The following is a 25327-nucleotide window of genomic DNA, read 5'->3' as shown; positions in this document are numbered from 1 at the left end:
TTTGGCTTTTTACAGTGTAACCATATATTTTTTCTGAGGCACCATTGGGACGGAAGAGGACGTCAATAATGTAACACTTTTGTTACTTGACAAAAATTGCAACAAGGTACATGTGTTACAAACCATTGTCCTGGCATCAGGAGACTGTATCTTACAAGTGTGTGCATTACTGTATGAAATATGTAACGGAAGTATTGTTAATACACATCTTCCACTATGCAACATCTGACTGGTTCGACTGCACTCAGGAAGGACTGTTGGACAGCAACATGTTTGCACATCTCTCGGCAGAGGGCAAAAGTGGGAACCGGATGCAAGGCTGGCTCCTTACACTTTGGGTATGAGTAATTACCCTGTGTTAAAAACAACAGTTCTGCCTTCTTTCAGAACACTGTATTATTATTGTGTAGGTCCTGGATTTCAGGTTGCACACCTTTTTCCAATACACAACTTACTAGAATAGTGGCAACCAAACAGTGATAAACACATCAGTTCCTTAACCTGTTCCTTCTTGACACAAATGATAAAAGTTACTTCAGATGATTTTGAGATGGTTACATTTGTATTGTACAATATTAAGATATTCACAGAGACAAAATACTCTAATGATTACTAATCACACGATGGAACAGAGTTATATGCAAAGGAAGGGGTATTTTTTATTATTATTTCTGACGACAGATGCTGTGGCATTACCTAAGAGGAATGAATAATTAACGAGATCGGCATAAGGAAGTGTTAAACAGTTTGATATTTGATTACATTTGAAGACAAGAACATGAATACAACACGATGGAAGAAATTATATAGATGACACTGCAGTCAAAAATAAAAAGATAATATGAACGATCTAATATTTACTAAACTGAGGGTTAGCATTTTCTTCTGCAGACCCCTTCAGTTGCATTGTGTCTGCTCATTCTGCAATAAATTAGGGGACACACACATCTGTTTAATTTCCAACTGGGCAAACTTTGTGCCCTCTCGCTCTATGTGTAGGACATCTGCATCAATTGCATATTTGCGGTTCTGGTTTAAGCACTGCCCAGCAGAGAATTAATCTGACTATTTTAATCTCCAGTTTCTATAATGTTCTTTGGGCCTATTAGAGATTGGCCGACCATTCTATTTTATATAGTAGGATGAACACATAACAAATACTGTAAATTCCATTCTTCATGATCACAGATTGTTTATCCCTTGCACTGAAGAAACATGTACTTAATGTATGTGGAACACAGAAATACATATATCGAGACATTCCACGCTCCGATCCGTAGAACGTCAGTTTTTTCTTTCTCCTGATAACGACGTCGTCCTGAGTGGTCCCCGGCCGGAGATCCGAATGGGGGACTATTTTACCTCCGGAATATTTTACCGAAGAGGACGCCATCATCATTTATCCATACAGTAAAGCTGCATGCCCTTGGGAAAAATTACGGCTGTAGTTTCCCCTTGCTTTCAGCCGTTCGCAGTACCAGCACAGCAAGGCCGTTTTGGTTAGTGTTACAAGGCCAGGTCAGTCAATCATCCAGGCTGTTGCCCCTGCAGCTACTGGAAAGGCTGCTGCCCCTCTTCAGGAACCACAAGTTTGTCTGGCCTCTCAACAGATACTCACCCATTGTGGTTGCACCTACGGTACGGTCATCTGTATCGCTGAGGCAACAAGCCTCCCCACCAAAGGGCAAGGCCCATGGTTCGTGGAGGGGGGAGAGGGGGGGGGGGGGCTACTCTTATAATGTACAAATTTTCACTAAATCCATTACGAACAACTGATCCTCCAGCAAAAGAATAAGCTGACATTAGAAATGGATTCAGCACATACAACATATTGGTTACAAGTCATTAACTTAAAGTAGAAATGAACGAGTCTTGTTACCACTGTCTGGCATTTTTAGATGTTGAGAAAGCTTTTGACTCAACTTCTTCTAAATCTGTACACAGTTATTGCTAGAGTAGAAAACTTGGTCGATTAAAATTTTCTCATGAACATTCTAATAGCTACCACAAAGCTAATCTTTACTACAAGACCTGCTTCTGCATCTTAGTTCTGGTTGTCACTAAACAGTGTCCAGATGGCTTGCTGGTAACCACACGTCAAGCCTACTACTTCTTGACACTTCCGTCTGAAAATTATAACTTTATGTACAATACACTGAAATATCTAAATTTTCCTGGTTACTGTTCTTAGGAGGAGAAAATATTTGTAACAGAAGCAGCAGTCCAGTACCATCATTTAGAGCTCAGTTCGGTCAAAATTTACAGCTCATTTGTGCTCCATACAATACTACAGCTTAGGTGTTAAAATTTATTACTTGGCCCACAACAAAGAACTAAGCAGAGGCAAGCAAACAAAACTTTCTGATGATGAAAAATTCAAAACTTGCAAATAGAAAAGGAAGTAAATATGTAGCTTTCAATATATGTCAAAGCTGAAGCTTCCACTAAACCTAACTAGAATGAGAAATGAAGAAAATTTAAGGACAAATGATTCCGTATCACCACAACTATTCTCACCACTAAAAGAAGAAGTTAGAAAATTCTTAAACATGGAAAACTAATAAAGAATATCATATCTGAGAAACCTTACCTTTGGTTTGTCATTAAGAGTGGGAAAACAAGTAGCAGCAGGTATGAAACCGATTAACAATAGACTAATGGATTCAGTTGATAAGTTTTTATCTTTAGTATAGTTGACAACTGGATAGGAAGGAACATACAAAGAATGAAACAAACGAGTAAATATGAATTTGAATGCTTTTCGTAAAGGAAGCAGTTTGCAAAAATGTGACTCCAAAGTGTCCGAGAAGAAAAGGTTACAAGCATGTGTATTACTGGTTCCAACATACAGCAGCCTGATATTCTCATTGTCACAACCATTTAAAAGACTGAAAGATGATCAACAACCAACGCATATTACGAGTTACTAAAAGAAACAGGAAAACAGACTGAAGTACAAAACAATAACTTTATTTTCATTTAAGTGGAGGCACGAAACTGAACGACTGCAGAAGTTAGAAAGTTTTTATGCTACAAGCAGCCTTGATCAGTAGCCCATTGGTCAGTTAAAAGTATCATCAATGGGCTAAATCGCAAAGCAGCGTTAACAAAACATAAATCAAGTTGAGTTTGTTTTTACTTAGAATTACACTTATATTAAACAATACCTTGCTGCCCTCAACGGATTCTTCCTCCGCAAATCATTTATATTAACAACCAACCGTCTCCGTTTATCAGCGACCATATCCTTAACTAATTTTGAATAACGTCCTTGGTCCTCCTACAACAAATACCAACAACGTTAACAACCAAGAGAACTGAAAACATACACAAAGGACAGCAATGTTTGTAAAACCTTTTTTGCTAAGGCGCAGGAAAAATCTTAGATATTTTTATTTTCCCAGCAGTGTTCTTAGCAATTGTCTCCTACTACAATTATACATGATAGGACATGTAAGCAATATGTTTATTAATAAGTTACTCAACCTAATCATTACTGAGAAAGGATCACACACTCAAATTACACATCATGATTAACTAACAAATTTACCTCGTCGTCGAGAAAGTCTAGGTATTCTCTCTGATAGCCTCTCAGTCTCTGATCAACATCCGCCTCTTCCATTGCCATTTTGAATTAAAAAAACTATATTTATCAACAGTATTGGCTGAAATGACTGCTATTCACCGTGATTGATTATTAGGCACCGCACATACGCAACACACAAATTCCGCGGGAAAATGTTACCGCCATCTAACGCTGTCAGTTATTCAATTGTTACTACCAACCTGTAAGAAGGAAATTATCATCTTCCAAATTTAAAATATCTCCATAACCACATAAATACTTCTCGAGAGTAAATTATATGCGAAGAAGAAAGGTTATAAGTTATCAAGTCGATACGATAGGTTAAGGCCGATTCACATTACGTTACGGAATGAAACGGACCGCCAAGCGGAGTCGAGACCTGGAGCTGGCGCAACGTAGAAAGGTGGCACGGCAGAAGACCAATTCATACTGGCCGTCTCGTGAAGGTGTATTCACACTCACTCAATTTGCATGGGGCTCCCAGAGCCGAATCTCGTGAACCGATTTCCCCATAACGCATCTGGGTGTTCATTATGGAAATCCCCTTCTAGTTCCCGGTTTTCCAGTTTCGCAACCGATTTTCGCTGCAATGTAAACGCAACCAGTTTTGAAACGTGCTTGAGCTGCCAGGTTTCGTCTCGTTTCAAAAATTTCAGGTTATTATGGACGGAGTGGTATTTTTTTTTTTTTTTTTTTTTTTTTTTTTTTACAATGAGGAAAGGCAGCAATATTACAATGAAGCAGTTTTGAACAGTATTAGCGATTGTGCTGATTAAATCAAAAACTGCAACAGCTGTTTTCCAGGCGTCATATTTAACTGGGCTAGGTTATCTGCTTCTGAAACGACAGCGAAAAACGGTTTCCAAAAATCGCCGTTCGTCTTTCGGAAGGTGTGTTACATGTAAATGAGACCACTGTCCGGAGTACAAGATGGCGCCGAGCGTAAATTGCGAGTATGTTTCCAGAATAAATGCATCAGATGTAATAAAAAGTGCTTGACGTGTAACAAATTTGACGTAAAACTTGATCAAGTGTATACTGCGTGTTTTATTATCAAAAATGTTTCTGTAAGAAGAAACAGGGCGGCACAGATTTGCGGAAATGAAACCGCACATGGGACAAGCACATCGTTGTACGAACTGCCAGAGCAGACATCTGAACTTTGCTACTACAGGACACGTGCTGTAAAGGGCATAAGGTGCATGATCTGCAAAACTATGAATCATTTTACACGTCAATACAAGACGAAAACAATGGTGCTGCAAAGAGTGTAATGTATATGGTCTTGGCAAAACAATAACGAAAGACTGCAAAGATGATATCATTGCCATGCTGTTAGAAGAGATTAATGCTTTAAAATATAAATATGACAATCTAAAAAGCAAAACAGTAAACGCGATAATAAAGGAAACAGTGAACTGTTATTAGATACTGGTGGTAGGACATTAGGCTACAAACGTGATGGGGTGTGTAAAAAAATGCAGGAAAACCGCTAAAAGCGATATTGTATTTGTGAAGTGTGAGTCAAAATTTCACTTTCGATGTGCAAAGATAGACTCCTCATTGAAAGGAAACAGGAACATGTGGACTGATATGCTAAATAGGCCAACAAATATCCCTATAACAAACAGATTTGAAGTGCTCGGTGACAATAGTGACAATGATGCTCTTGTAGGACACACTGAATATATTTAAACACAGAGTGCTGCCAATAACTGCTCTGGGGAACAGTACTGTTTCTACACATCAACATGAAGATACACAAATTCTGTATGGTACTGTTCCTGTTCCTGAAAACATCTGTCAACATGATTCAGACTGTAATCGCCTGAGAAAGCTTGTGATTCCTGCTGACAGTCACTGTCAGGGGGTGGTTTCTTGGGTAAGCGAAGTGGCAGAAACTGTGGAAGCAACAGGTTTTGTCAAGCCTAGGACTTCGCTGTCTCAAGTAACAAAATACATTCATTCGGAGGAAATCGTTAAGTTATTATCAGAGGATTATGTTGTACCATTTGGTGGCTCAAGCGACGTGTACTGGAATGTAAAATCAGTAGCCTTGCAAGAATTAAAGAAATGCTTGAATTATCTGGCACACATAAATGAAATATATGTCAACATTCCATACCGATATGATTTACCACCCTAGTCAAGTGTTAACAAAGAGATCAGGACTGCAAGTGAACAGCACTCGAACATATGCAGTCAGTTAGCAAATGTGAATGTTCTGGATACCAATAGTTTTGGCCAACGATTCCACACCACACATGGCCTTCATTTGAATGGCCTAGGGAAAAGTTCATAACTCAGAAAATAGTCGAAACCATCACATGCAATTCTCTCAAGTCAGATGCTAGAGAAGCTACAAAAAATGTTGTAACTCCTATTAAAAAAGGAGAAAAAGTAATTGTTTGCAACTGCAGCATGTTCCTGTAGTAGTTAACACTCAAAGAAAGCCTTTTTTCCAACTAAAGGATAGAGAAAGTTACAGAGTAAATGTTGAACCCTGTAATAATAATTTAGCTCATGTCAAATCTAACAGTAAGAAACCTGTCAGAAGTACAACAGGTTACATGAATAGCTTAAAAATATTTCACCAAAATAGAAGAAGTCTTTTAAATAAAGAAGAAGAACTATTGTTCTTCTTCAAGAAACAGCTGACACCGATGAAACTGTTGCTGATGTATTCTGCCTAACTGAACATTGCGTGGAAGCTACTGAAATCAATCAAATACATTTAAATAGTTATAGAACTGTTTCTCACTACTGCAAGACCAATTCAAGTCAAGGTGGGGTAACAATTAATAGTCAAAATACTCTTAAATCACAAATCATAGATGTAGCTCAGTACTGTATTGAACAAAATTTTGAATGCTGTGGTGCCAAATTAGAAATGGAAACTCAATTCCTCATAATAAATGCAGTTTACAGGGCACCCATGGGAAACATTAAAAAGTTCCTCTCGCAGCTAGGATTAGTTCTTACCAAACATTGTAGGAATAACAGTCAGATAATAGTATTTGGCGATTTTAGTATTAATTTCCTTTCAAATAGTAACAGTCATAAACAACTGGAATCTTTGGTCTCTTTTTTTCAACCTACTCCCGATGGTTTCACTTCCAATGTGCATAAATAGGCACAGCAAGACCTTGATTGATGATCTGTTCCTAGACACCATAAATTACAATGATGTAAAATCACACTGATCGCGATGCTCAACTGACAATCTTAAAACTCGCCAGTAGAAAAACAGTAAATGATCATATCCGGATAAAACATATTAGAATAATAAATACAGAATCTATTAGCTTGTTTAGAAACAGTTTACACCATGAATAATGGGAGGAAGTGTACCAGGCAGTTACAATGAATGAGAAATTCAATTCATTCATGAACTTACTTCTCAAATATTTTGAAGTCTGTTTTCCCCAAAGACAGGTTAAAATGAAATCAAACTCTTGCAGAAGCAAATAGTGAATAACAACTGGCATCAAAATATCATGTGCTAAAAAGACATCCCTGTATATAGAACAAAGGGCTAGTACAAAGCTATCAGTGAAACTACATTACAAAAAATACTGTAAAATTCTAACACGTGTAATAAGGAAGACCAAACAAATGCATTATGCAGAAAAAATCAGCAAGTTAGACAATAAAGTAAAAACCATATGGAACATCATAAAATTTGAGACAAATAGGAAGTGTGAAGAAGCATGGACTCCACAGTCCTCTAGTAGTACTTCAGACAAGAATAATTTTCTCACTGTGGCCAAAATAGCAGGGAACCGTACTAAACAGTCTCCTACAGAAGCCATAGAGACACTAAATCACTTGCATATCAGACTAAACACAGAACTCCATTTCAAAAACATAACTCCTAACGAAAATTGAAAAAATCATAAAATTACTTAAGAGCTCTGGATGTTTGTGGTACAATGTAATATCAAACAGTCTCTAAAATCATGTGTAGACTTAATCAGTCACATATTATGCTATTTATGTAACCAGTCAATAAAAACTGGGACAGTTTGCAGACAGACCTAAACATGCAGTACTGCTGCACATCACAAAAGTTGGACAAAGAATGTACCATCCAATTATTGGCCTAGCTCTTTGCTGCCAGTGTTCTCAAAGGTGTTTGAGAGAGTAGTTTATGATAGGATTTATGGCCATGTGACACAAAATGGCTCACTGACATCTACACAGATTGATTTTCATAAGGGATTCTCCAATGTGAAAGCTATATTTAACCTAACAGATGAAACTCTGGGTGAATTAAATCTCAGAAGGTTTCCAATGCGGAACTTTTGTGACCTTGCTAAACTTTTCAGCTGTGTAGATCATAAAACATTGCTAAATAGCTTCCACACTGTGACATCAAAGACATACCTTTGACATGGATAGAATCTTATCCACACAACAGGAAGCAAAAAGTTATCTTAATGGATGTAGACCCTGGAAATGTAAAATACGGATTAACCAACGCCTCGATCCTTGGGCCACTGATTTTCCTGATCTACAGTAATGATCTACCAGTTATTACTGACAGAGCAAAAATAGTTATGTTTGTGGTTGATACCAGTATTCTGATCAAGGGTCCCAACTGTGTAATGCAGGATACAGTCACTAACCTAGGACAGCAACTGTTCACAGCAAATAGCCTAACCCTTAAAAAAATGGTTCAAATGGCTCTGAGCACTATGGGACTTAACATCTTAGGTCATCAGTCCCCTAGAACTTAGAACTACTTAAACCTAACTAACCTAAGGACATCACACACATCCATGCCCGAGGCAGGATTCGAACCTGCGACCGTAGCAGTCCCACGGTTCCGGACTGCAGTGCCTAGAACCGCACGGCCACCGCGGCCGGCTTCTAATCCCAAATTTCTCAACAAGTAACATAATACAGTTTTAAACTTTAAATAAAAAAACTCTAAGTTCCTGAAATGAAGATAAACAACCAAAAAACTTATGAAACCACACATACAAAATTTCTAGACATCAGACAGATAGACAGCTAAGATGGACAGAGCAAATTGACCAGCTTGTAAAAGACTTAGCACTGTGTGTTTTGCCCTGAAAGCTACTTCTCACCTTGTTAACAGAGCAATATTGCTTTTGTCATATTTTGCTTATTTCCAGTCTGTAATCTCCTGTGGTATTATCTTCTGGGGAAATGCATCTGGGGTTGAAAGTCTTCAAACTATGAAAAGGAGCAGTGAGGTTGATATGTGGGATGTCAAACAGAACATCCTGCAGAAATCTCTTCAACAGTCTCAGAATATTTTTTGTTGTTACAAATCAATATATATACTCACTGATAACGTTTGTAGCCAGCAACAAGGAATTATTCCAGAAAAACTGTGACATTCACAACCACAACCATAACACAAGACAGTGAAAAAATTTCGACCAATGTTCTGCAACTCTGACAAAAGCCCATAAGGGACTAACTGAGTCAAGAATAAAAGTATATAACAAGTGTTCCATCAATATAAAAGAAGAAAATAATAACATACTGGTATTCAAAGGAAAAATAGAAACATTCCTCAGACAACAAACTTATTTTAGAATGAATGAATTCCTGGAATAATAAGGCATCCTTTTGAGTGAAAACATAGCAAAAAAATCTTTATTTATGTCATGAAGAGAAAATTGGGTTCTTTTAACATAAATTTTAATGATGAAATGTAAATTTATTTGTATCATAGATAATAATATGCACTACCATTTATACTGCAGTATTAGGACTGATGACCTAAGATGTTAAGTCCCATAGTGCTCAGAGCCAATCTGCAGTTTTAAGTATCAACTGAACTTACTTATGTGATGAATTTAAATCATAATTACAAAATGTAAATGTCATTATTTGTTTGTGGCACTCAGATAAAAATGTGTACGTCCATTCGTTCTGTTATTTTCAGCATTCACTTGAACTTATACCAGTAAAATGCAGGTTGTTATATTGACCGCAATCAATCGTTCATAGAAAACAAGTAATTGTATGAATATAAAATGCTCGCTTAATTTTGTATTACTTTACTTTACTTGTCCTATATTACTAGCACACACTTAGTACAGTATATAAGCAACAGGACCAAATAAAAAATCAAATCAAATCAAACCAAAAAGTCAATCAACTCGAATGGCTGTCCTCAACTGTTTTTTCGTGGGTATTGCGGTTCTTTGCAAGAATATTGTCGACTGATTTTGTGCATGAAGTGCACATGCACAATGTGACAGCTTATATATGTGGATATTGGATTGCATATTTGAGCAAAAATGATATTTGTTGGACTCAAATTGTTGTATGTTAGAGGAGGAAGACAGAAGTGCAAAACAACATAAAAAAAAGAGTGTGGGTCCGAAAAATGTAATTATCTGGTAAAGGAGGGGAATTTCGCACACTATAGAAGTAGCTCGAGAAAGAGGAATCTGCATTGTACATTTTTAAAGTCGAAGCACCAGTTTTTTTCATTTTTTAAGTTAAAGCACACCCAGAATTAGCAAAAACAAACAGAATGCTACGAGCCGCTATCGGTTTTGTTTAAGATTCAGTTCAGCTGCTTCTCCAGTGCAAATTTTTGTACAACAATCATATTTCCCTCCATTCCTTTCCCTTCAAGATTTATAGCTTTTCTTTACATATTGTATTTGGCTTTTAATAGTTCAAGTGCCTTATTTGTATTGGGTTAGCTGGTGAAGGCACATAAATATTGACTACTGTTGCTTGCAAAACTGTTTCACAGACAATCCAGAAAGCTGCTTAACAGCAAATAAAGGCCAGTTCACACTGCCCAGCATGTCACATCACGTCTTGCCCTGCCAAAACGTTCTACAACGCATTTCAAATGGCGTCATCCACATTGGTGGTCCTGTCCTGTCATATCACATGACGGCACTGTCAAGGTTTCTCAGGAAACAGTATTGACGGCTGATGTCGTCCATCCATTGTTGATCACGTCCCCCCCCCCCCAAGCTCATAGCCTCTCTATGCATGGCCATGAGCAGATCTCCATATTTTGTTTCACTTTGTTTTTGTTCATTATTTGCCATAAATAGTTTCATTTCGCTATTTCTTTTGTTAAAATCTAAAATAAATGACAAAAGCTTAATAGAAGCAGTGATGCAACAGCCTGAATTGTCTGACATGAGTGTACTAAATTGCTTGCCCTCTACTACATTTTTAAAGAGCATTTTTATAGATACCAGTCCGGTATACAATATTTTACAATGAAATGCCTTGCAGTTTGGCTGCAGCTTGTAGTGAAAAAAGTACTGTGGATGGAATTAGGTTGCTTAGTAGGCGGAATTTATTTGTACCTTGTCAGGCATTTGTGGTGTTTCATAAGGAAATGGACTGAAACTTTCAGACACTGCAAGTTGTTTGTTTAAATATGTGTTCATGACAGCTTTATTTATTGTTAACAACCTACCCGGATTTTGTGTGAAAGAGTTTTGCAGGCATGAGTGGTCAATGTTTATGTGATTTCACTAGCTAACACGAGTATAAATTAGGCACTTGAACTATCAAAAGCCAAATGTAAGATGTAAAGAAAACCTATAAATCTCGATGGGAGAGGTATTGAGGGAGATATAAGTGTTGTACAAAAATTTGACTGGAGTAGCAACTAAACTTAATCTTAAACAAACCAATTTTTCCGCTATATGATGGCAGCTCATAACACTGTATTTCTTCTAGTGATTCTGTATATTGTTTGATATAACAAATGAAAAAACGGATACTTTCAGTTTCTAAAACATAAAATGAAGATTCCTCTTTCTCAAGCTAATTGTGTAGTGTATAAAATACCCTTCTATACTATGTAATGACATTTTTAGGACCTACACACTTTTGGTGTTGTTTTGCACATCTTTCTTCCTTCTCTAATGCACAAGCTATCTCTGCAAGCTCCAAACTGTTTGAGTGCAATAAATTCATTTTCGTACAAAAGTGGACACCAGCACCGACGCAAATAAGCTACCATGTTGTGTATGTGCACTTTGCCCATAAAATCGGTTTAGAATCTCTTGTGAAATTCGCAATTTCTGTGAAAGAAACAGTTGAGAATAGCCATGCGAGTTGAGATCATAAGACTTGAATTCACTTGATGTGGCATAATGTGACAGACAGTGTGAGAACCCCTTGAATTGACGCTGCCATGATGTGACAGTGCCATGACGGCCTGTGTGAATTGGCCTTAAGCCTGCCATAAACACATATTTAAACAAATAACTTGCAGTGTATGAAAGTTTCAGTCCATTTCTTTTTGAAACATTACAAATGCATGACAACATTAAAGAAAATTTCACCTAGTAATGAATCCAATTCTACCTACAGAACTTTCTTTCGCTTCAAGTTGCAGCCATATTGCAATACACTTCATTGTAAAATATCAAATATGATACTGGTATGTATAAAAATCCACTTTATAAATGTAGTAGTGGGCAAATAATCTAGTACACTCATGTAATACAACTCAGACTGCTACCTCAATGTTCCAATTAATCTTTCGTGATTTATTATAAATTTAAATGAAAGAAATAACGAAATGGAACAATTAATAACAAATAACGAACATAAACAAATGATATTAACAACGAAAATCACCATGAAATGAAATATGGACATATGTGCATGGTCATGTGTTTGGAGGAAATGAGCTTGGGATTACATGATCAACAGCTCACAGGTGACTTCAACCATCAAAACATTCTTCCTGACACAGTGCCGTGACGTGACAGTATGGGGAAACCAGTATGGATGCCGCCATTTGAAATGCATTGCAGAATGTTTTGACAGAACAGGATGTAATGTGGCGATTAGTGTGAATTATTCTTAAAGCCCAATTCATGCTAGTTGTCAACTGAGTGTCACATCACGTCACTGTCACCTCAGAGTGTATTCACGCTGTATTTTTGTCAAATAACGTTACTTCGCATAAGCCCAGTTCCAAACAGTGAGAGGGGGATTATCAATTTAGTACGAAGTTTATGTCATTCACCACCCAAGGCTGGATAGGTAGTGCCAAGATAATGTGACATTACCACAATAAATGACTTTCATAGTGTAGTTTTAACTATGACAATAATATAAAGACTGTAAACATGTTTCCATGATAAGATCCTGACGAACGATAGCTATATAGGTGGAAAGAGTACTTTCGACAGCTACTAAATTGTGATGAACCCGAACTGCAGTTTGATTTTCAGTACCCAATTACAGCCAATGCAGATTATCCCCCACCTACCCTGTGTGATATAAAAACTGGAATCAGATACCTTAAGCAGAATATGAGTACAGGTGGAGATGGAATAAAGGCTGAAATGATCCTGGCAGGAGGATAGAAACTTGCTGAAAGAATACACCAATTGATACAGGCAATATGGACCAAAGAAGAACTACCAGAAGAATGGAAAACAGCTCTGATTTGTCCAATATATAAGAAGGGCGACAAACTGAAATGTGACAACTATCGAGAAATCGCCCTGCTTAACGTATGCTATAAGATCCTGTCCAATTGCCTCATACATAGAATTCAGCCAGTAGCAGAATCGGTGATTGGGGAGTACCAGGGAGGTTTACAGCCAGGACGATCAACAGTAGATCACATCTTCAGTCTTCGGCAGCTCACTGAGAAATTGAGTGAATATGATAAATATTTGCATATTTTATTCGTTGATTTTAAGAAGGACTATGATTGTATACATCTCAAGAGCCTGCTCAGCTGTTTAAGGGAGTTAGGCAGGGCAGAAAAACTCATCAATCTGATAAAAATCTGTCTCAGTGAAGCACGTGCAAGGGTGAAGACTGGAAATCGCGTAATTGAGGAATTGGAAATTGCGACAGGACTCAGGCAAGGAGATGGGTTGTCCTCTATACTGCTCAACTTTGCCCTCGAGAAAATAGTATGCGAGACTTTCCAAGAGAATGAAGAGATTGAAATCGAAGGGGAGAGTTTGGCATCCTTAGACAATGCAGACGACACCTGTTTACTCTCTAGGTCTGAGGAGTTAGAGCAAATGACCAGAGCACTAAAGGCGGCTGCCAACAAATTTGGGCTAAACATAAACAAAGCCAAGACAGAATATGTTGTTCTGATGCATAGTCAAAGTCAGACTGCTGGTCATCTACAATCACTGCAGGTGGGGGACCAGTCCTACAAGGGTGTGCATGAATTTAAATACCTAGGGGCACTTTTCACTGAGAATTCGTCATGCGAAGCAGAGGTCAATGCCAGGACACAAGCAGGAAATCTATCTTAGCACGGCCTAGCACAATTGCTTTGGTCCAGATATCTCTCCAGACAGTTCAAGATTCGACTACACAAAACCCTGATCCAGCCTGTTGTTCTACATGGTTGTGAGGCATGGAGTATCCGGAAACAGGACCTTCATAAGGTCCTTGGTTTTGGGAGAAAAGTGCTTTGGAGGATCTATGGTCCGATTCTGGATGCAGACACAGGGTAATGGAGGATCAGACACAACCGAGAGATTGAGGAACTATACCAGCAACCCAACATAGCAGGAACCGTCAAATTCAAACGAATGCAGTGCGCCAGCGATGTGTCCTGGATGGAAGATCGCAGATGGCCTCGGAAGCTCCAGGATTTCGCACATACAGGAAAGAGACCTCCAGGGAGACCCAGGAAGCATTCGAGGGACGGCCTCCATGAAGATTTGAACCAAGCATCAATAGATGTGGACAGTTGGCGGATAGCAGCAATGGACAGAATACATTGGAGGAGGAAACTTGTAGCAGCATGCAGTCCACAGGGCCTGATTTCCTAGATGAAGAAGAAGTTGTTTTAAGTACCTATATTAGTGCCATAGTTTAAACTGCAGCATTGAAGTGAACAGCTCGCAGACCAAAAACACCATCTGCAGTTAACAACTCTCATTGCAAATCAGTACTTCCTTCAACTAATGTAATTACATTTGAAAGCCAAATACAGAAAAATCTTTCAGGGAAAAAACACCAACATCCTCTTCAAAAATGCGGTAAAGATTGCACTGCATTCAGAGGGTAGCCATCTAGAAAACAGTAATGAATTGGTGCATTTCAATAAGCAAATAAATTACATGCAATACACAATATAATCTCACTGCTTAATAATGGGAATCTCAAGACTTTCAAAGATGAACTGAGTAAACAAACGATTTTAATAGTGGAGCTCCAAGAAATGAGAAACACATTAGAGGACCTGTTCAAATCATAAGAATCTAGAATTTATAATGGGAAACCAGAACAGATGGTTATGAAGCAATGTTCTCAATTTGAAACAGGTTTTACAATGAATGTAACAACACGCACATGTCGATCACAAAATGAAAAGTGCAAGTGATGTAATAAATGTGTGTGTAAAACGCCATAAATCCGCCAGCTGGAGCATGGGGACGGAGTGAACACATCACAAGAAACACACATATGGACTAACAACAATTGAAAGCGTCAGTAACACCAAACGATAATTTAACCTAATGAAATTTGTGCTCTAAAAGTTGTCTCAAAGCCGAAAACAAGACAAAATGTTACATAATAATATATTATAATACTACATAACACATTTATTATAATAAAAAGAAACATGTCTTAAAGGCCACTGATGATGCTTCATAAATAAAAGTAGTGGAATGCACATGGCAAAACCATGGTAGGAGACGAGATACTGGCAGAAGTAAAGCTGTGAGGACCAGCCGTGAGTCGTGCTTTGGTAGCTCAGATGGTAGAGCACTTGCCCGGAAGGCAAAGGTCCCGAGTTCGAGTCTCGGTCGGGCACACAGTTTTAATCTGCCAGGAAGTTTCATCTTATAGTAATGTTTCACAAGATGTCTCTTATCTCGCCCACTGCTAACGAAACTTTAATTTTCCCAGTTAATTGTTGAATGATTAATGTTTCCACCGATGAATACAGTATAATTGAGGAACTTATGTACAAGTGAACTGAGTTTTTCTCTAAAGCTTTCCTTTGCATCAGGAGATGAGTGCAATGGGCGATAGAAAGATTCAGTTATCATTTATTCTTTCCCCTGATACTGAGTCGCACCCAGAGCAACTCATATGCAGCTTCAGTTTCTATCTCGCTGGATTTGAGCTTCTTGTCTACTGTGGCAAATACACCAAGCCAATTTCCTATTTGCCTATCCTTCCAACATTCACTTAAATTTTCTTCAAAAATCCCACTGCTATTAATTTAAGGCCTTGAGCAGATTTCTAAACCTAGTGTTATGCGAGCTTCAGGTTTTTCAGGAGCTTCAATCTCTGGTACTTTATGTGAATGCTTTGGCTGTTAACCACTAGGATTTTAATACTCTCACCTATGGGAGGCATTTCTTTTCATCTTATACTGACACTTCTGGGTTTCCTACAGCTATCATTATCTATATTGGATGAACAGTCACCCAATCTAAAATACCTGTGTGTGCATCCCATACATAGTCAGCTACCTTAATAGCAGCGTGTGACATGTGGTGCACACCTGACCCATTTAGGGGGATCCTACAATTGTCAACCCTATGGCGCAAGTCAAGGAAGTCGCAGCCTAGCTTGTCACAGAACCTTCAGGAGGATGACAGTTCAATCCCGCGTCCGGCCATCATGATTTAGGTTTTCCGCAATTTTCCTAAATCACTCCAGGCAAATGCTGGGATGGTTCCTTTCAAAGGGCACGGCCGACTTCCTTCCCCATCCTTCCCTAATCCGATGAGACCGATGACCTCGCTGTTTGGTCTCTTCCCCCAAAAAACCGAACCCACAGAACCTTCGAACTTTCTCGTTCAATCTTTCCACTCAACTCAGAACTAAAGGGCCACGATAAGTTCTGCGAACAAAGCTGCAAATTGTGAGCTTGTTTGAAACTCTATGCACAAGGCTGCTCTCTTCAAGATTCTCTGTGAATCATTGGTATGAGTCAAGTATGACCTCAGACTGCAGACAACAGACATCATTTGTTCAAACTATAATATTGTGCCCTGTCTACGACACAATAATATATTATCTTATTTTTCTATCGAAGTATTAAGATTTAACGATAATGGAAATGTCGTGTGGCTAGGGCCTCCCGTCGGGTAGACCGTTCGCCTGGTGCAGGTCTTTCGATTTGACGCCACTTCGGCGACCTGGTACAACACCTGGACTCAAGGTGTTGTACCAATCTCCCTAACTAACAAATTTTAGGTGCTGTCTTTCATTGAAACTGAAACTGAGCTACTGCACTCACTGTTTTCAGAAACCTCTTTTGTCTGTGTCAAGAGGAGGCAAATGCAAAAGGGTGGGGGTCTTTTGACCATCGACAATTCAAGCATATGGTGAATGCCAGTTCCACTTAGGATAGGGAAATGGCAGCAAAGGACAGTAAAGGACGCCAGGTGCAATCATTGTCTATGCCAGGGGCCTTATTCATCGTGTTGAAGAGGCTATTCCAGCTGCCATTGGGGGTACAGTGCGCGACCAACTACAGATTATGATGCACGTTTTATACTAAAGCGACCTTAATTTAAGCATTAAGTCAATGAACTGCGCTGGAAGTCAGCGAATATGTATGCCCAGAACAATGTGAGCGCCATATCATTACTATCTGTGTTATGTTCTATATAAGAATGCGCGCCTGTCTTTCTTTCTATTCTTCTTCTTTAATCGCGCGCCTTTTCGACGGCATCTTACGCTATCAGGCTCATGTATCCTTCTATTTTGTGCAAATGAACTAAACTTGTATTCCTGTTAGGAATTTATTTAATCATTCCACTATTATCGCCAATTGCGACTACCGATTGGAACTTATTATGAATACTTCATTCTTTCAGTCCAGAGTTGGGCTAAGATTATTGCAATTTCGCTGAAATACGGCACAGTTCTTTGTTATGTTCAAAAGTGTGAGAATTATTCACAAAATGTTAGATTTCAGTACAAAAATGTTATTTTGTTAAATAATAATTGTTTAATTTAACAGTTCTACTTTCATTTCGTAGTAGCAATCACAAATTCCCAATTCATACATGTTATAGATTTTTTTTGCTACATTTTTTCTTACAATGCCAATGCGATATGCACGAGATTAAATTAAGTCATTCTGAATCTCTCACGAGATGCGAAGGTAGTTAAAAATTTCTTTGAGATTACAACAACTCCAATTAAACGCTTTTCAGCAAGTTACAAGTCTACTGACCTTCACTTCAAGCAATAAAAGGTAAAAAAAGAGTAGAATAAACTAAGAAGTGAAGTGATAACCTTACGCATTCGATAGTATTGTGTGCATTTTCTGATAAAAATAATTATTGTTCTAACAACTAAAAGTGGTGTGTGTGAAATACTTTATTCATTTTCTTTTAGTTAATGATAATAAGTGATACCTCTGATTAATCCACATACTAATAGTTGTGTGTGATATTTAAATAATAAAAATCACCAGTCTCATACTCATATTTAAAAATAAAAAATCATTAAAGAATTGGGATACATTAAATTGAAGAAATTCCGCTTAATACCGGAGTTAAAGCTTTAGTATAAAACGTGCATCATAATCTGTAGTTGGTCGCACACTGTACCCCCAATGGCAGCTGGAATAGCCTCTTCAACACGATGAATAAGGCCCCTGGCATAGACAATGATTGCACCTGGCGTCCTTTACTGTCCTTTGCTGCCATTTCCCTATCCTAAGTGGAACTGGCATTCACCATATGCTTGAATTGTCGATGGTCAAAAGACCCCCACCCTTTTGCATTTGCCTCCTCTTGACACAGACAAAAGAGGTTTCTGAAAACAGTGAGTGCAGTAGCTCAGTTTCAGTTTCAATGAAAGACAGCACCTAAAATTAGTTAGTTAGGGAGATTGGTACAACACCTTGAGTCCTCCCTGGTTCCCATCCACCCTGCACAGGACGCCTATCTTTGTCATTGAAACGCCACCACCATCGAGTGGATGAGTAATTACAAATCTCGTACTTTCTGTGGAGGAGAAAGGATCCACAGGAGAGGTAGAACTTGAGGTATCTTTGACATAGGTGCATGACTCTCAGGAGCACTTTCAACACAACGACTCGCAGTACCTGCCAATCATTTGACAGTAGTCAGGATGATTTCCAGCTGCTTCCAAATGTCAAGCTACTCATGTTCGAGAGTAGCATAACTGAAAGAACATAAGAACTGGAAGAACAAATAAAAGTTTAAACTGCTTTGGATTTACTGATGATCTTGCTTTCCTAGCCAACAATTTTCAAGAAACCAGACAACAAGTAAAAATCACTACAAGAAATATCACAGGAAATGTGTCTTAGCATTTCATTTGAAAAAACAGAGATTATGCTAACTGATCCACCACTTGCTAACAAAATTACAATAGAAGAACAGGAAATCAAAACTCAAAACTAACTTAAATATTTAGGTGAAATTATAACATACAATCTAATTTAGAAACCAACATTGCAAAACAGAATTAAAAAACCCAGAGAAGCAAATTACATTACTAAACACAGGCACAGGCTATCTGCAGGTGCAATATTAAAACGTTATAAACTAGTTATACAACCAGAAATAATACGCACAGATGTAACTTCCTTCAAAATAGCTAATACATTGGAATTGACAAGATACTAAAGACAGAAAAAAGAATAATTATGACATGTATAAATAAACAATATCAAGCAAATGGGCTTTGGAGAATAGTATCAAATGAAACAGTATACAAGAAAATAGAACCAGTAATGAACACAAACAGGAAGAAATACATCTCGTTCTCTCGACATCTGATAAGAACACCCAAAATCAGAATTAGTAAGAGAATAATAGAAAACTGTGGAATAGTAAGAGCAACATTAAATGGGTCACAGAAATTAAGGAAGATATAACAGAACTCCAAATTACAATAGATGACCTAAAAAACAAAACAAAAGAAACCTGACTACTGCAAGATACCCGACGCAAACAACAAGCAAAGATCAATGAAAGGACTACACGAGGAGTACTCTCAGAAGTGGAAATTCTGAAAGAATGAATAGATATGGCGCAGACAGAGAAGCAAAATACCCTTCATGTAATAACAGATTTTAATAATCATTGTATAATCACTGTATTATTAAATAATCTTATTAATTATTATTGCCAACAGCCTTGTCGCAGTGGTAACACCGGTTCCCGTCAGATCACTGAAGTTATGTGCTGTCGGGCTGGGCTAGCACTTGGATGGGTGACCATCCAATGTGCTGAGCGTTGTTGGCAAGAGGGGTGCACTGAGCCATTGTGAGGCAAACTGAGGAGCTACTTGATTGAGAAGTAGTGGCTCTGGTCTCATAAACTGACATACAGCTGGGAGAGTGGCATGCTGAACACATGCCCCTCCATATACACATCCAGTGACACCTGTGGGCTTAGGATGACACAGCAACCGGTCGGTACCATTGGGCCTTCCAAGGCCTGTTTGGAAGGAGTTTGTTTTTAATTATTATTACACCAAATTGTGTTACTGACTAACAACAACTTCTATAAAACTTTGTGTAAGAAACTAGAGTAGTGCAATGAAATCCATAAAAAAGTAAACAATAATACTAGTAATAATAATAATAACAGTAAAAGTTAACAGCTAAATTATAATATACTTTAGAATAACACAACTACAATATTATTATAAGAACATAATGTAATTAAATGACAGAGTTACTGATGTAGTCAAGGTACTGAGTTGCAGCTCAGGTAGACACTGTGCTGTGACCAGAGAAGAATGCATCAGTACTGTCCAAAGATTCTTCTTTTAATTTGCATAAACGTTAGTCCTAAATTGCTCCAGTGGCAAAGACAGAATGTCCTTATGCAGCGCTTTAAATAGTTTTAGGCCAACCTTTAGGAAGGTTTTTGCGTCTTTGTTAATCGACTCTTGGCCTATCTATGTTGTCTCTATTGTGAGTACATTGTTGATGAACTTCATTACTCTTTCTGTAGGTCTTGTGATTTATCTTCAGATGAATTTGGCAGTTGAATATATACTGGCCGAAAACAGTCAGAACTACTAATCTGGAAAAATTGGTTTACAATGGTCAGGTGCAGTAATGATCCTCATTGCTTTCTTTTGCAATAAAAGTACGTTCTTGCAGCTTGCAGAATGGTCCCACAATCCATAACTGATGTGGCTGTGGACAGTGCACTGTACACTGTAGAATGTACTGTACTGATAATAACATCTTAGTTCCATCAAGGGATATAGGACCTGTGAAAGTTTGAAACATACATGTTTAGTGTGCTGTTGCCAGACTAATGTAGTGTCAATGAAAACGCCCAGAAGTTTAATGGCTACTGTTTCACACAGTGCTCCAATATTACTGAGGCTGCAAATCATCGTTTGTGTTTTGCCTTCATTGCTTTTCGTCTTGTTCATGATAACCAGGCCTTGGCTTCATTGCATAGGACTTGGGTATGTTGAACAGCCTGAACGACATTGTCTCCTTTTGAGAACAAAGTTTTATGATATATGAAATGCTGCTGTTGTTGACCTCCTCTTCTGTGTTGTGTATCACAAAAGGGGTTAAAAAAATGGTTCAAATGGCTCTGAGCACTATGGGACTCAACTGCTGAGGTCATTAGTCCCCTAGAACTTAGAACTAGTTAAACCTAACTAACCTAAGGACATCACAAACATCCATGCCCGAGGCAGGATTCGAACCTGCGACCGTAGCGGTCTTGCGGTTCCAGACTGCAGCGCCTTTAACCGCACGGCCACTTCGGCCGGCAAAAGGGGTTATTTCATTTGTGGTGTATACAGCATATTTGGCCACCACACTTCAGTCTATGCTTCACAGGCCAGGAACATCCTCTGCCTCACCTCAAACCTCGTTTGTAAACAGCCAGTGTATCAAGTACAGTGAGGACATCTGCAGCCATCACAGTGTCTGGGGGGTGCCATCCTCGCCACTATGTGGCATGTAAGTCACAGCACACAGCACCCTGGTTGCAGGTCGTACTTATGGCTGCACAGTCATGTGTCCACATGACACCACAGATGTATCCCTTTGCAGGCATCTACCTAGTGTAAGGTCGAGCCAGACAGTAGGGGATGCTATCGTTATTTTATTTCAAAGGGTTTATTTCATTCTCTTGCTATGTTCAACCATTAGCTCATTGCTTCGCCTGCCTGTAATTTTCTCGTCCGAAGATCCAGTAGCAGAAAGGCAGCACCGAGGTGGGCAGTCTCGATCATGTGCCTCCCTCGTGTGCTGATGACGTAACGCCGCTTAGGCGAAGCTGACCCGTCAACGCTTCGGAACTTCCCATGCCGCCCCCACGTTTTTCTCGGCTCTTGACCAATCAGGGCGGAGGAAGCTGCGTGGCCACGCAGGATGTACCTTGCCGCCCATCGGCCGAACGCTCTCTGCCGCACGCCCTGTAACCGTGAACATCATCTGCTCTATCTGGTGCTGTGGCGCCGAGGGCTTTGTTTCTGTAGCTGCCACTCCATTCGGACTTGTCCAAATGGCAGCCACCACTTTTCTTTAATGTAGCCCAAGTTTGCAGCGAACTATGTTTCGCCCACCACTACCTCTTGGCTCACCCTCGCCTCCCGAGGCCTGACTCATGTTGCCCATTTGAATTTTTGGTTTTTCTGCCAATAAATGGCCTCATTCCAAGCAACGAACACTGTATTTCAATGCGCCCACACCCTTGGACACTCTCGCCAAAGCCGTTCCTGCACAAACTGGTGTCTGAATCGGGATTCGTTGTCGCTAATTTAAATTCTTCCAGTGAAAGTATCTTGCCAGTAGCCCCATGCTGTTACATCATTAGCACTTCTTTACGGACAGTGAGCGGTAGCCGTGGCGGTACGCTTCTACTTTATTACGATTTTAGGGCCGAGCATTTCGCGCGTCTAGAATGTGCCAGCCAGCCGCCACGTTCGCACTGTACGGGACGTGACTGTCTCACTAGAAACATGCAGGGCCCGCAGTGCAGTGACACAGCCGCCTGAGTCAGAGAGAACCATAGACTTACTAAATAAAAACTAGACCGCGTCCCCTCATTGAACGTGATAGAAGCCGCCATTTGCAGAGAAACAGTGCGTAAACAGGGTTCGTTTGTGTGCTGCTTTTAATTGTAACAGTATAATGGAAGCAAGGACAAAGACGGAAACAATGTTACATTTCATAGGTCAGTCATTTCTGGTTGTTTGTTACTTTCTGTTGCTTGTATATAGTATTTTCATGGAGAAATAATACATCATGAGCGTTTGTTTTTGTTTAGGTTTTCCCTTACAAACTATTTTCTTAATCGAAAATGGATAGTTGCTACTCGGAGAGAGAACTTCCAACCGACAGCAAATCATTTGCTGTGCTCTCTTCATTTTGAAGAGAATTGTTACATGGAAAATTATGTAAATAGACGTCAACTGAAGGACGATGCTATACCGACAGTATTTGGATTTCCAACTCATTTGAAAAAGGTATAGTGTCCTGGAAATCGTGCAATATAGGCCTAGGCTAAATAGTGTGGAGATACTGTCAGTGTGTATAATTTTGAACGTTCCTTTTCCAGGTTACCAAGACAATCAAATATATATTAAGTATGAATCAGAGGTAGGTCGAATAATTGCGGTTAGATACTTAACATGTGTTGTCAGGTGGTGATATTTGATCAAATGTTGCAAACTCAACCACTTTTAGAGGTGCTATCAGAGTTAAAAACTAATGTGCGAATGAAATTCCTACCGTATTTTAAGTGATATGGGTTATTGCAATTAATCATACCAAAATTCGAGTGTAGACAATACTGTGCTAATCAAAAGTAAGCGTGCAAAGTGTACACAGTAGTCGGCAAAAAGCTAGCAGGACCTGACAGAAAAATTACGTGAATTAAATAATAATCGTACTGTCTGCTACTTTAAAAGTTTCATGTAATTATCTAATGCAAATAACTCGATGTAAACTCGCTCCACCTTGTCAGGAAAGAGCCTTACATTCTTAAATTTCGCATCTCTATGCAGACGTATTTCGGAAATTAGGAAACTTCATTCATTTTAGTATACTTTTAAAATAGATTCGAATACTTGGTACTTTTTTAAACAAACATGTGTTCAATTTGTGCTTCCATTTGATCTTGTTGCGTCTCATATACGTCAAATCACAACCCCAGTGCTAGGATTCATCCCTGCAAATGGCGGTGGAGCATATTAGTGTAAGTGGCATACTTGGGAAGAAATTAGTTAAGATTTTAATTGATACTGGTGCGCAAGTGAATGTGTTATTTGTAGACAAAAATGATCGAAGAGCGCTGTAGCCATCCCGATTTCATATTAGTGGTCTTGCAGAAGAAACAATTATCCCTGCAGGTACGTGTGTGGTGAACCTGAAAATACACTCCTGGAAATTGAAATAAGAACACCGTGAATTCATTGTCCCAGGAAGGGGAAACTTTATTGACACATTCCTGGGGTCAGATACATCACATGATCACACTGACAGAACCACAGGCACATAGACACAGGCAACAGAGCATGCACAATGTCGGCACTAGTACAGTGTATATCCACCTTTCGCAGCAATGCAGGCTGCTATTCTCCCATGGAGACGATCGTAGAGATGCTGGATGTAGTCCTGTGGAACGGCTTGCCCTGCCATTTCCACCTGGCGCCTCAGTTGGACCAGCGTTCGTGCTGGACGTGCAGACCGCGTGAGACGACGCTTCATCCAGTCCCAAACATGCTCAATGGGGGACAGATCCGGAGATGTTGCTGGCCAGGGTAGTTGACTTACACCTTCTAGAGCACGTTGGGTGGCACGGGATACATGCGGACGTGCATTGTCCTGTTGGAACAGCAAGTTCCCTTGCCGGTCTAGGAATGGTAGAACGATGGGTTCGATGACGGTTTGGATGTACCGTGCACTATTCAGTGTCCCCTCGACGATCAACAGTGGCGTACGGCCAGTGTAGGAGATCGCTCCCCACACCATGATGCCGGGTGTTGGCCCTGTGTGCCTCGGTCGTATGCAGTCCTGATTGTGGCGCTCACCTGCACGGCGCCAAACACGCATACGACCATCATTGGCACCAAGGCAGAAGCGATTCTCATCGCTGAAGACGACACGTCTCCATTCGTCCCTCCATTCACGCCTGTCGCGACACCACTGGAGGCGGGCTGCACGATGTTGGGGCGTGAGCGGAAGACGGCCTAACGGTGTGCGGGACCGTAGCCCAGCTTCATGGAGACGGTTGTGAATGGTCCTCGCCGATACCCCAGGAGCAACAGTGTCCCTAATTTGCTGGGAAGTGGCGGTGCGGTCCCCTACGGCACTGCGTAGGATCCTACGGTCTTGGCGTGCATCCGTGCGTCGCTGCGGTCCGGTCCCAGGTCGACGGGCACGTGCACCTTCCGCCGACCACTGGCGACAACACCGATGTACTGTGGAGACCTCACGCCCCACGTGTTGAGCAATTCGGCGGTACGTCCACCAGGCCTCAGGCATGCCCACTATACGCCCTCGCTCAAAGTCCGTCAACTGCACATACGGTTCACGTCCACGCTGTCGCGGCATGCTACCAGTGTTAAAGACTGCGATGGAGCTCCGTATGCCACGGCAAACTGGCTGACACTGACGGCGGCGGTGCACAAATGCTGCGCAGCTAGCGCCATTCGACGGCCAACACCGCGGTTCTTGGTGTGTCCGCTGTGCCGTGCGTTGATCATTGCTTGTACAGCCCTCTCGCAGTGTCAGGAGCAAGTATGGTGGGTCTGACACACCTGTGTCAATGTGTTCTTTTTTCCATTTCC

At 39.9% G+C, this 25327-nt stretch overlaps 1 protein-coding gene across 1 annotated transcript in view; it reads right to left on the bottom strand.

Annotated features, from left to right (window-relative positions):
• LOC124610893 (zygotic DNA replication licensing factor mcm3) overlaps positions 1-3759 on the bottom strand; it is a 106523-nt gene extending 102764 nt beyond the window's left edge. The window contains exons 1-2 of the mRNA XM_047140197.1: positions 3551-3759; positions 3168-3280 (exon numbers count right to left, since the gene is read on the bottom strand). Of these exons, the coding sequence (XP_046996153.1) occupies positions 3168-3280; positions 3551-3628 (191 nt within the window). The 5' untranslated portion in view covers positions 3629-3759. The remainder of the gene's footprint in view (positions 1-3167; positions 3281-3550) is intronic.
• Positions 3760-25327: the final 21568 nt, after the last annotated feature.

The sequence above is a fragment of the Schistocerca americana genome, chromosome 1 (assembly GCF_021461395.2).
Source record: "Schistocerca americana isolate TAMUIC-IGC-003095 chromosome 1, iqSchAmer2.1, whole genome shotgun sequence".
NCBI lineage: Eukaryota > Metazoa > Arthropoda > Insecta > Orthoptera > Acrididae > Schistocerca > Schistocerca americana.
Note: the sequence above shows the minus strand (reverse complement) of the source record. Positions and strands in the feature narration are given on the sequence as shown.